Raw genomic sequence first — 13,309 nt, forward strand, 5'->3', positions numbered from 1 at the left:
AGTACAATGCATCAGCATGGTCTCTGGGATATAGCATTGGTCAATGATTTTTTAGTCTAACTAGTTAAGAATTTGTCTTTAATCAAGACTGTTAGATTGACATTATATATGCTTCTAAGGGTCCATAAAGTACTATGAGTGTCACATAACTGCCAGTTCCTTTTTGCCAAACTCCTAAGAAGAATTCCATATGCATTAATTTAATCACACTGTACCAAAACTGCTAGTTTTCTGTTTTACATATTAATATATAAATATTTGCTTGGTAAACTGAATTGATTAATAAATAAATAGTATTTTTCAGTCGTAGTTCTACAGAGTCACACTGGTATATTGTTTAGTTTGATTTTGATTTTGCCTTTTCATTTCCAGTGCTAGTTAGGACAACCCAGAAAATGCCCAGCTGCTTCATCAGGTGCACCAGGATCATGTCTCACATTCACTAACGTGGCTGGTATAATCGCTGTTGGAGAAGAACTGAATGTTCATTTACACTGTGTGAATGAATGGATAATAATGGCCCTTGTCTTGAGCTGTCAGGTCTAATGTGAAATATGGAAGTATTTTAGACTGCCTGTAAAATAGTCTAGCCTTAATATGCAGCAAGGAGACCCTGTGGATTCTGAATTAACTGTAACTCTTAGTAAAAGCAACCCAATGACAGTTGCAGTGTTTGAATATCTAGGTCATAATGTCAATTTTAATACATTTTTTAATATTTGTATAAAATGCAGGTTTGTCATTTAAAAGTAACATTTATTTTGGTTTTCACGTAGGATGCTGGAGAAATGGTTCGCTCCTTTGTTGGTGGCTTGGAACTGATTGTCAGTTTGCTAAAATCCGAGAATAAAGAAGTTTTAGCAAGTGTATGTGCTGCTATTACCAACATAGCCAAAGATGAAGAGAATTTAGCTGTTATAACAGATCATGGCGTCGTTCCTCTGTTGTCCAAACTAGCAAACACAGTAAGTGAGATCTTTCTGTAACATCCAACCATCTATACAAATTGAATTAGCCATTCAATTCCAGTCCTTGTATCAAACCCAAAGCGAAAGAGCATGGCATGAGTGATGAGTTCTACAGCAGTTGTGGAAAAGCGATATAGACTCTTTTCCCACTTCAGAATGTAGACTGGCTATGAAGTCACTCTGTGACTAATACTACAGCTGCTTTGGTGCATGCACCCCTTTTTAGTATTCCTTGCAAGTAGTACAAAGGGGATAAGGGTGCCTCTCTATGTAGCAGCTGTCCTCTGGGAGGAACAAGGAGGAAGAGAATGAGCAGTATATTTGAACAACACAGAGAAATCCTTATCAGAATCTTAGTGATGGAGCCACATTCCAAGCTGTGGCTTTTCATACAGATTTTAACACTAATTTTGCCTCATTTCCAACCAGCCTATACACACACCTGAACCTTTGAAAATATATAGCATCCGTTAAGCACAGAACAGTATAAAGCTGTCAGCTCCACTGCACGCGTGCAAGATTCTTCATAAATTGAGATTATAGTATATTGCTTTTTCTTTCTTTCTTTCGTTCTTTCGTTCTTTCTTTCTTTCTTTCTTGTGGCTGCCCTTAAACTACTTGGAAATATGTTTCTCCTACTTATTTAAGAAAGATATTTAATGGATTCTTTTTTTTTTTTTTTTTGCCCAGAACAATGACAAATTAAGGCATCATTTAGCAGAGGCCATTTCTCGCTGTTGTATGTGGGGAAGTAACAGAATTGCCTTTGGAGAAACCAAAGCTGTGGCCCCTTTAGTACGTTACTTGAAATCAAATGACACATCAGTTCATCGAGCTACTGCTCAGGCCTTGTACCAACTTTCAGAGGATCCCAATAACTGCATCACCATGCATGAAAATGGAGTAGTGAAGGTAAGGTGCAAGATTTTTGTAACTCTGGGTTCAAATTGTTAAATAGCATTAACATGATAAGAAGAAGAGTTTCAGCACATAAGGGAATTTCTGAATATACTTGTCCACCTGAGATCAACTCAGGTTTGTTACAGAGAACTTTGGGTAAACAATGAGTTCGAGAGTATTTATATTCTGAAAAGAAGTCAGCTGGATGGTTGACAGAAATGGTAATATGACATGAGCCATTCACTTCTAGATTATTCACTCAAGTCCAAGCTGGTTGTGATACAGAGTTGTTATTGTCTTACTATTTCAGCTAGTCTTTGAAAAATGAATTAGATCATCTTAGTGGATGGTTGAATTCTTTGCCACAGTAGCCACCTAGTAGTGAAAGAATCTGTGAGCAGCTGAATCCATTAATGTAATGGATCTTGTTGGGCCAAATTAAGGTAGAGTAGTACAAGCCTAGGAGCAGTTTGGGCTCTGATTCACTTATAAAAGTCTTGGGACATGACAGCACATTACTCAAAGGTTTTTATCTGTTAGGGGTATGTCTTCTTATTAGAAGCTTTTTCTAGTAAAGGTTTTGACTCCAGAGGTTAAAGTCAGACGAACTGGACAGAACAGGATTATGGCCTTTGAGATGGGGGGAAGGGGATGAGAAGTGTGTTAAGCCAATTATGGTAAATTTCCTAAAGGGTTTACTATTTAGAATTCTTCTTTTTACTTTAGCATCCAGAATAAATGTGCTGGGAGCAAAAGAGATGCTTTATGGTGCAATCTTATTGTGAATTTTAAAGTCATATCTTGTATTTGTGTTAATGATGATGCATTTATTGTAGGAATCGGTTGAGAAGCCAAAATTTGAATTTAGGTGACCAGATGTCCCTTTTTAAAGGGACAGTCCCATATTTAAGCCCTCCTGTAGGTGTCCTGACTTTTTCTTAAAAAGAGGCAAATTGTCCAATATTTTCTGTCTCCCTCCTCCCCCACTCAGTACTGGTAAGTCCTGGTGCTGGCCGGATCCCTGCTCACCGGCCATCTGCCCACCAGCGGCAAGTGAGGGGATCCAGTGGCTGATGATAGGGGTGGTGACAAAACTGCAGTGCGTGGTTCAGCCACTCCCCCTGACGGTCCGTCAGTGCAGCCCCTGCTGCATGCAAACTCTTGGCCAGCAGGGCCCCGCCCCCCATCCCATTTCTGCTGGCACTGACTGTGTGCTGTGGTGTCTTGTGTGTGCAGTCAGGCACCAGGCAGAAGCCGGTTATGTGTCACTTCTGCTGTCCACCCATCAGCCCTTTACGTGCTCCCCCTTTCACTGTCCTCTCCTTGCTTTACCCCTTCCCCCCCATAGCCCTGCTGCTCCTCCATATCTCCTCCGGCGTGGTGCATCCTGCTTCCAGCGCTGTGCGGAGAACCCACCCCTGATCAGAGTGCTCAGCTCACCAACAGCCTGGCCAGTAGGCTCCTTCCTTCCCCCACTGCCTATGGCTGGGCCGGAGCCTTGGGAAAGCCCAAGACCCTCTGGCCTGGGACACTGGCCAGGAGGAGCCAAGCCCTGCATGTGCCAAAGCCCCACACAGCGCTGGCATGGGGAAACCTCTCCATCCCTCAGCTAAGCTCTGGAGTGATGGGGAAGGAAGTGATTTCCAGCCTGTTCGAACTCTGATCCAGCAGAGTCCACAGCAGCCCCTGGGGCAGGTGATTAGCACCCTCCTCACCACCACCATCCTTCATTCTTCTCTCCAGGGAGTGTGTAGCTGCTCCGTTTGCTTGACACTCTCCCCTGCTGAGCCACCTCTCTGGCCAGGTTCCCTGAAGCCCCTGCAGCCATGTTTCCTGGGCCCTGGTGCACAATGCATTCTTAGGGCTTAAACCCTTCCTGCCCATGCTGTAGCCAGGGGACAGGAGGCGGCTGGGTTATATCGGGAGCCAGCAGCAGCATGGTGGTGTTAGCTGCCTTTCGACACTATGCAGTCAGGAAGGGGTAAGCTGCTTCCAGCCACAGGAGGTGGAAGGGGTAAGAGATGAGCTCTGCAAAGACACATGCCAGGTCATCTCTTCCCCTGCCCCTTCTCTCCCTTCTCATCCCTCCTGCACAGTGCCAAAACGCAGCACTGGTGTGAACCTTGGCAGAAATCTGGGGAGGGGGGCCTTCATGCTCCCCCACCACGTGCTGCCTTGGGAAGATGTGGCACCAGGAACCAGGAGAAGCGGGTCCATCCAATGGACCCAGCCAGCCAGGCAGGGTGGAGAGCGCCAGCCAGGGAAGGTCCAGTCAGTCGGTCACCCCCACCCCATGTGAGAGAGGTGTATGGGTGTGTGTGTGTTACCTCTCCTCATGTGAACCCTAAAGCACTAAAGATAAGAAGGTAAATAAAAAGAATCCAACTACACAGTATTTCTTTTTAACACGGGTGCTGTCAACTTGATGTTAATTTGAACATTTGTTCTTCATAGTTCTGATTGATTGCTATTGAACTCGCTTGAACATGAGTAATTTTCCAGGTGTCTTGTATTCAGCATAGGGAAATATGGTCAGCCTAGGACTGACTCAAGTTTGAACTGCTCTCTTGCCCCTATTATGTAGTCCCGGTAGGTCTAGATGAGGTATATTGGTAATGTAGCGTGGGGAAGCTTTATGCTACCATCACAGCCCATCTTGCAACTGTGCTTTAGGGATAGAGAGAATTCGGGGTTGTCTCTTCATTTTTGATGCCTTCTGTTCCTGCTTATCCTCCCTTTCTAGTCTGGACCCTTGTCCAGATCACCAGCATCCTTTTCCTGTTCATTGCCCAACTGCAGTTTGTTGTTTTGTTGTTCTCACTCATTGTATCATGTCTAAAATTTGATTACAAGTATCCCAGAAGAAGGACCCTCTCTTCCTTTTGATCTGTAAAGCTCATAGCACGCTTTAACCTGTATAGGATGATGATAAAGTACTTTTATTTTATTAAGATTTCACCTGGATCTAGGTTCATTTTTAACTTTCAGTTCTAGCTATAGCAGCTTCTAGCTTGGCTGGTAAATTTGCCCAACATTTCCCATTATAAGATCTTATTTTCAGTTCCCTATAACTTTGCCAAACTTTAACCATTTGGGCTGAAATTTTCCATGCCAGGTGCCCACATTCCCCATCTCCATACCTCTGGGGATGGGGAATGTGTGCAGGGGGTCAGGTGGCTGGGGGCGGGGTGAGAGAGAGATTGATGAGTGTCTGAGAGAAATGGGATGGGATGGGGCAAGGTGCTGGGGAGTTGCAGTGAGGAGGGACTGGGAATAGCTGTTCAAAGAAACAGGGAATGATAAGGGAAGACTGGTAGTGGAGTTGGGGAGGACTGGGATAGGGAGTCTGGAAAAGTGAGACTTCAGATCTTAAACTACAATGTAAAATTAAACATTTTAGCAGCATTGTAGTTTAAGATCTGAAGTCTGAGTTATTGTTAGGCATTCTTACCCTATGCATGGCTGCAATCTTTGAACTAACAATGGTCATGACACTTTGAATAGTTTTAAAACCATCCCAAACCCCTGTCCCAAATTTCAAAAAAATAGGATACAAAAACAAGGCTTCTTGAGGGAGAGAGGTGAGCTTATTGTTGTAAGTGAAGGCTTGGGGAACAATTCCAATTAATATTTTAAAATTCAAAGATGCAAGTTTTTAATATAATTTTGTCTAGCATCAAATATGTGTGTGATTGGCTTCAATTCCCTCCATAGTTAGTTTTAAGAGCTACAAATTAACTGGTTAAGTTAAATTGCTTAATTTTATTAAACACCTGCATAAAATACAACATTTAAATTCTCCATGTGTTAATTTTCATTTACATTCAAGTGAATAATCATAGCAGTGTTTAATTATCTACCTTTATTCTGAAGAATATGAAATAATTATATATGTCTAAACATACCAAAACACTTCTTCACAAGTAATTATCTCTGGGTTTTAATTATCCAGATATTTTGAAAGTTTATAACTTATGAACTGAGGTATTATTAAAGGCCTCTTCCTTGAAGTCCTGAGCTCTGACGAAGCATTAACATGAGGCCAGTTGATAGAAAGGGAAGCCCTGGTGTCAATTGTTTTAATGAATGGCTCAAGGAAAGATGTTGAGAAATGGAGAGAAACTTATGGCTTATCTAAATAAACAGTTAATGTTTGGCAAGCTGGGTTACGAATTGACTTTGTACTAGCTTGCTGCTTACTAATTGTCTGCGTGGACTCTGCTGCCATGCACTAAAAGTTCCCTAATGCAGCAACAGGATCCACACAGACAATATGTGGCAGACTACTGCAAGGTACATTTACACCCCAACTTGCTGTGCAGTAACTTTCATCTAGATAGTGTGAAACTTCTGTTCAACTCCCTGTAGGAATAAACTTGTATATGAAATAGTGTGAAGCATGCCAACATACACTATAGTATTTCTTTCCCATCAAATTGGAAATTACCACTGTTTCCTGAGAAGCATATTGCATTGCCTTACTTCAATGCTTTTTAAAAGACCCTTCTCCCCTTCCCCCCCCCAAAATCACCAACCCTCTAAAATTCCCAATCCAAAGTAATTTTTGTTATTAAAATGGGTGAAAACTTGAGACCTGCTCCCCCTTCATGATGCATAAAAGGGACAGAGTGGTGCAAAATGGCAAACAGGAGTGGCAAATGGAGTTTCAGAGAGAGTAGCTGCAGATCCTGTTCTTGGAGGTAAAGGGACTTGGTGAGCAGGGGCGGCTCTAGACATTTTGCGGCCCCAAGCATGGAGGGTCCGCTGGTCCCGCGGCTTTGGCGGACCCTCCGCAGGCATGCCTGCGGGAGGTCCACTGAAGCCGCAGGACCAGCGGACCCTCCGCAGGCAAGCCGCCGAAGGCACCCTGCCTGCCGCCCTAGCAGCGACCAGCAGAGCGCCCCCAGTGGCTTGCCGCCCCAGGCACACACTTGGAGTGCTGGTGCCTGGAGCTGCCTCTGATGGTGAGGGTTTGTGTTTGGTCTGTCTTTTTGTTCATTTATTTTCTGGCAAAATCATGTGGCTTGACTCTGGGCCCCTGAACAGTCTGTGTGAGTCAGGTCTGTTTGTGTCTTAGTGAGGGGAGGGCTATGTGCCTGGGACCCTTGGTCCTTGATCAGATCCAGTGTTTGATCAGTCCCAGAGGGCAATTCCTTCATGCTAATGAGGGAGTGGAGCTGAACAACAAGGCCTGATATATAAGTCATTTGCCCGGCTAACTCCTGAGTAGGAGAACAGGAGCAGCAATCAGTAGCGTTTCAGAGGGAGTTTATAGAGGGAATGTGTAAGGTTTTCATTCTATCTACAGTTCTACACTCAATGCCATGATGGCCAGTGATGGAACAGTGGTTGTGACCTGCAATGAATATGCCATGTGTTCTTTCCTGCCTGAAGCCAGAAATCAAACCAGAGAGGAGACTTGGTAGTTTATAATCACCAGAGGCAAGAGAACAGGTGGCATTCTACATGGCTGGAGGCAGAAGTGGATGGGTAGACTGTGACCACCAGAGAGAAGAGGACTAGAAAGAATTCAACACAGCTAGAAGAATCCTATCATTATCATGTTCTTGGCATGGAAACTAAAGAAAATATCTCTGAAGATCCAGCTGGTCAAATGGAATGGAGAGGTGTACAGGACATACCTGAGGATGGCTTCTCACCCCAACCTACAAGCATGCCCACAAAAGAGGAAGACAGATGATCCTTGTTGGGGATGCTGTACTAAGAAGAATGGAAAGAACATTCTGCAAAGGACAGGTGGACAACAGGATGGTTAGTGTACACTCTTCCTGGAGCCAAGAAACAAGATGTAACTTTAAGATTGAATAATAGATAATGAGATAATAATCCACTGATGACAGTGCATATCAGCACTAATGACACTGCTTCACAGGACGTTTTACAGATTAATGATGTCTTCAAGGAACTCAGAAGGGTGCTGAAGGAGAAGAATGTCCATGGGATCGGCTCGGAGCTATTTCCTGCCTTGTAAGTGAAGAAAGACAGAAGGCAGAAGCTTCTGCAAGTGAACACTGACTAGGTATGTAATGTAAGGGCTTTGATGTTGTGGAACATTAATATACCTTCTACGGGGAGAGGGGCTATATAGTGTGGATGGCCTCCATGTGAGTAGAAAGAGAACCAATCTTCCAGGGCACAGGCTGGCTAGACTAGTCAAGCGCGTATTAAACTAACAACAAAAAGGGAGGGTGAAATGATGGAAGAAATTAGCATGATTTAGCACAAAATCAAGCTGTTGAGAACAAAATTAATCTAGATACCATGGGAAGTGAAAAGAAATTCATATAACTATATAACAATGCTCGGAACCTGGATAATAAACAAGATGAATTTATGTTCATAAATGAACTATTCCAATTACATTTAACTGATAGGACTAAAACCTGATGGGAAGATTTACATGATTGGAATGTGAAAATCAGTGATTATAACTAAGGCTGCAAGTCTGTCACAGAAGTAATGGATGGCGTGACTTTCTGGGACCTCCGTGACTTCTGCAGCTGCAATGGAGTGGCCCTAGGGCCAGCCACACTGGTGTTGTTAGGGTGGCCCTGGGACAGCTGCTGCTGGAGTGGCCCCAGGGCCAGCCACACTGGCCACTGTTGGGGCGGCCTGGTGCAGCTTGCCTCAGGGGCTCCTAGGACAGCAGTGGTCTTGGGGGTGGCCCCAGAGCAGCGGTCCCAGAGCAGCTGTGGTCTTGGAGGCTGCCCCGGAGGCCATTGGAGCAGTGGTCCCTGGGAGCCTTGGAGCAGCATACAAAGAGGGGCAATTAGCCCCCATCACTGAAGCAGGGGCCAGCTGTTGGCCCCCTGGGACTCTCAGATCAGTGTTGCCCTGGGGCCACCCAGAGCAGCAGCGCCCTGGAGCCCCAGGAGCAGCTAAGATTTAGTCAGGGGTATTTTTAGTAAAAGTTATGGATAGGTCACGGGCCATGAATTTTTGTTTATTGCCCATGACCTGTCCATGACTTTTACTAAAAAAAAACCCCATGACTAAATCTTAGCCTTAATTATAACATATTTAGGAAGGACTGAGTGGGCAGAAGAAATGGGAGAGTAACATTCTATGTCAACAGGTCACCTTTTTCCAAGTCATTGACAAGAACATGATCTTGAATGCTTATGGATCAATGTTCTAACAGTTAAAGCACAAGATGGGATTCTAGTTGGTGTCTGCTACAGATCACTAAATCACATGAGAGAACAGGATGACTGATTCCTTCAGAATCTATCTAACTATAATGTGAGGAAAAAAACTCCATTATTATGGGGGACTTCAATCTGAGTGACATATGCTGGAGGTTTCATGCTGCCAGTACTAAAATGTCCTCAGAATTTCTAAAAATTATAGATGATCATTTCCTGACTCAAAAAGTGTTGCATACCACATGGAATTCTGTACTAAACCTCATCTTGACTGATAAAAAGGAATTGATTCCAGAAGTAAAAATTAGTGGTTGCTTAGGTGCAAGTGATCATGGTTTCATTACATTTATGTCCAAACACCATAAAGTCCAAACCAATAATATATACTTGGTCCCTTTAAAAGGGCCACTTTCACAAAGATTAAAACTATTATGGGCCAAAACAGCTGGAGAAAAAATTGAACACAAAAATATAAATGATAATTGTGAACTGTTTAAGAACATTTTACTAGATATCCAAAAGTCACAATCCCAAAATTGAGAAAGAAGGCTACACTGATTAAAAAACCAGTCTGGCTTACAGGGGAAATTAAAGGAGCTATCAAAAATAATATATATACAAGTATCAGAGGGTAGCCGTGTTAGTTTGGATCTGTAAAAGCAGCAAAGAGTCCTCTGGCACCTTATAGACTAACAGATATATTGGAGCATGAGCTTTTGTGGTATTCACCCATGAAAGCTCATGCTCCAATATGTCTGTTAGTTTATAAGGTGCCACAGGACTCTTTGCTGAATATATATACAGGGGGCTCCTGGTATGCATCTCCCCCTTATCCATTGTTTTTCATATCTGTTACTCATCAATAGGGGAATGTGTTCTGATTTATGTAGGTCCTGATCCATATATCCATCATTTGCATGGATTGGGATGGACATGAATTACAATTTTTTTTTATGTGTAATTGGAGATATACCTATTTCCTAGAACTGGAAGGGACCTTGAAAGATCATTGAGTCCAGCCCCCTGCCTTCACTAGCAGGACCAAGTTCTGATTTTTGCCCCAGATCCCTAAGTGGCCCCCTCAAGGATTGAGCTCACAACCCTGGGTTTAGCAGGCCAATGCTCAAAACACTGAGCTATCCCTCCCCTCCTCCCAGTCCCCTATTGTACAGTACAGTACTGTACTATACTTGCATCCACTGGCCATGTTCAAGGCTTATTACCTATGGAGGACGTTCTCCATGGTGATTAAGGAGATGGCACATGAAGGAAAGCCCAGTGTAAAGGAGTTTTGGAAGTCTTACACATCTTGAACGGCATGGAAAACATTGATGCATCAGGGGAAGAGGTCACTTCACAATGTATGAATGGTGTTTGGTGCTGTGCATGGCCAGATGCTGTCCACAGCTTCATGGGATTTGATGTCATTCCTACTCTTGAGCAAGAAATTGTCAAGTTTGTGAAGGATGTCAGCTTCGAGGAGGTGGAGGAGGAGGAGGATGTATAAGAGTTGTTGTGGTCTCATGCTGAGCAAATGACAAATGAGGAACTGATTGAGCTGACCAACAACAGATATCTGAAGAAAGCAAGGACAATGATGACAATAACGTAGGACAGGAAGCCAGGAGTCTGATTACAAAGAATCTCACCTATTTCTTTGGATTGCTGGATGAGATGATAGAAATCATACAGTGCAGTGATCCTTTTTGTGAATGGTCTGCCAAAGTCTTCAGAGCTCTCAATAATGGAGTGGCTTGCTACAGGGAGATCTATCATTCAAAGATTTATGCAGAAGAGCAGGCATGGATAAAATCCTTTTTAAAGACTTCTGCAACCAAAAAGCCAGTCATGGAAAAGCCAGCCCAAGAAAAGCCAGCCACCACCCCTACCTAAGTTTAGCGTAATTGACACCGTTTTATACTGTATTTCTTCACTGTATTTACTGTATTAAAATGTTCTATGTGTTTGAATGGTGCTAGCAGGGTTCTACATTATTTTATTCAATGTTTTATTGTAAATGTGTACTGTATAACCTGTCTTTGTAAAAAGGTACACTGTTTAGGCAAAAAGAGAATTGTCGTAGGTGAGTGTGGTGAAGTTGTGATTTCATCCCTCCCTTATTACATTGTTCCTTATGGGGAAAAATTGTTTCAATATCCATCTTCCTTTTCAAGAATGCAACCCCAATTTATATAGGGGACCCCGTGTATTTGGAAAAACAAATGGAAAAAGGGAAGTTGATAACTATAAATATAAATCAGAAGCCAGGAATTGTAGAAAATTGATAAGAGAAGCCAGAGGACATAAGGCAAACTATATGGCCAGTAGAGTTAAAAACAACAACAAGGAGTTTTTTAAGTATATTAGAAATAAAAAGAATCCCAATAATTATATTGGTCCACTGCTAGATGGGAATGGTAGAATTCTCAGTAACAATTCAGAAAAGCAGATGTATTCAATAAATATTTCTGTTCTCTATTTGAGAAAAACCTGGATGATGTATTGAAATTAGCACTGTCAAGAAATTTAAAAAAATCATGATTAATCTTGCGATTAAAAAAATTAATCGTGATTAATTGCGTGATTAATCACATGTTAAACAATAATTTAATACCATTTATATTAATATTTGTAGATGTTTTCCACATTTTCAAATATATTGATTTCATTTACAACGCAGAATACAAAGTGTACAATGCTCACTTAATATTTATTTTTATTATAAATATTTGCACTTAAAAATAAAATAAATAGTATTTTTCAATTCATTTAATACAAGTACTATAGTGCAATCTCTTTATCATGAAAGTTGAACTTACAAATGTAGAGTCATGTACAAAAAAATAACTGCATTCAAAAATAAAACAATGTAAAGCTTTACAGCCTACAAGTCCTCTTAGTCCTACTTCTTGTTCAGCCAATCGCTAAGACAAACAAGTTTGTTTACATTTGCAGGAGATAATGCTGCCCACTTCTCGTTTACAATGTCACCTAAAAGTGAGAACACGTGTTTGCATGGCATTGTTGTCCCTGGTGTCACACAATATTTACATGCCAGATCAACTAAAGATTCATATGTCCCTTCATGCTTCAACCACCATTCCAGAGAATATGCATTCATGCTGATGATAGGTTCTGTTCGATAACGATCCAAAGCAGTGCAGACCAACGCATGTTCATTTTCATCATCTGAGTCAGATTCACCATCAAAAGGTTGATTTTATTTTTTGGTGGTTCCAGTTCTGTAGTTTTCGCGTCGAAGTGTTGCTCTCTTAAGACTTCTGATAGCATGCTCCACACTCTGTCCCTCTCAGATTTTGGAAGGCACTTCAGATTCTTGAATCTTGGGTCAAGTCAAGTGCTGTAAGCTATCTTTAGAAATCTCACATTGGTACCTTCTTTGCGTTTTGTCAAATCTGCAGTGAAAGTATTCTTAAAATGAACAATATGCTGGGTCATCGTTGAAGACTGCTTTAACATGAAATATATAGCAGAATGTGGTAAAACACAGAGCAGGAGACATACAGTTCTCCCCCCAGGAGTTCAGTCACAACTTTAATTAAAACAACGAGGAGTCCGGTGGAACCGTAAACACTAACAGATTTATTTGGGCATAAGCTTTCTTGGATAAAAAACCTCACTTCTTCAGATGCATGGAGTGAAATTTACAGATGCAGGCATTATGTAATGAGACATGAAGAGAAAGGAGTACCTCACAAGTGGAGAACCAGTGTTGACAGGGCCAATTCAATCAGGGTGGATGTAGTCCACTCCCAATAATAGATGAGGAGGTGTCAATTCCAGGAGAGGCAAAACTGCTTTTGTAATGAGCCAGCCACTCCCAGTCCCTATTCAAGCCCAAATTAATGGTGTTAAATTTGCAAATGAACTTTAGTTCTGCTGTTTCTCTTTGAAGTCTGTTTCTCGAACTTGCTTTGATCCAGAGTGCACAGCCCCATCCCCCTGGAGTGCTGCTTTACTACGTTATATCCGAATTCGTGTTGTATTGGGTCGCGTTATATCGAGGTAGAGGTGTATTTATTTGTATTGTGATAGCAATTAGATGCCCCAATCAAGGATCAAGATGTCATTTTGGTAGGTACTGTTGTATACACACATAATAAAAAGATGGTTCCTGCCTGCAAAGAACTTGCAGTCTAAACATATGATGAGACACAACCATGGAGATGCGCAACAAGTGGGAAAGGAGATAACAATATTTGTATTGATCTATTTGGTAAAATGAGCAGCATGCCATTCACTTCTTAGCTTCCA

General features: G+C 42.1%; 1 protein-coding gene across 2 annotated transcripts in view; it reads left to right on the forward strand.

Annotated features, from left to right (window-relative positions):
• Positions 1-13,309, forward strand: part of ODAD2 (outer dynein arm docking complex subunit 2) — a 167,924-nt gene that overhangs the window by 115,647 nt on the left and 38,968 nt on the right. For both annotated transcript variants that reach the window (XM_075062259.1, XM_075062260.1), the window contains exons 17-18: positions 777-965; positions 1,659-1,880. In XM_075062259.1, coding sequence (XP_074918360.1) covers positions 777-965; positions 1,659-1,880 — 411 coding nt within the window. The remainder of the gene's footprint in view (positions 1-776; positions 966-1,658; positions 1,881-13,309) is intronic.

This window comes from Chelonoidis abingdonii, chromosome 2 (genome assembly GCF_003597395.2).
Source record: "Chelonoidis abingdonii isolate Lonesome George chromosome 2, CheloAbing_2.0, whole genome shotgun sequence".
Classification (NCBI taxonomy): Eukaryota; Metazoa; Chordata; order Testudines; family Testudinidae; genus Chelonoidis; species Chelonoidis abingdonii.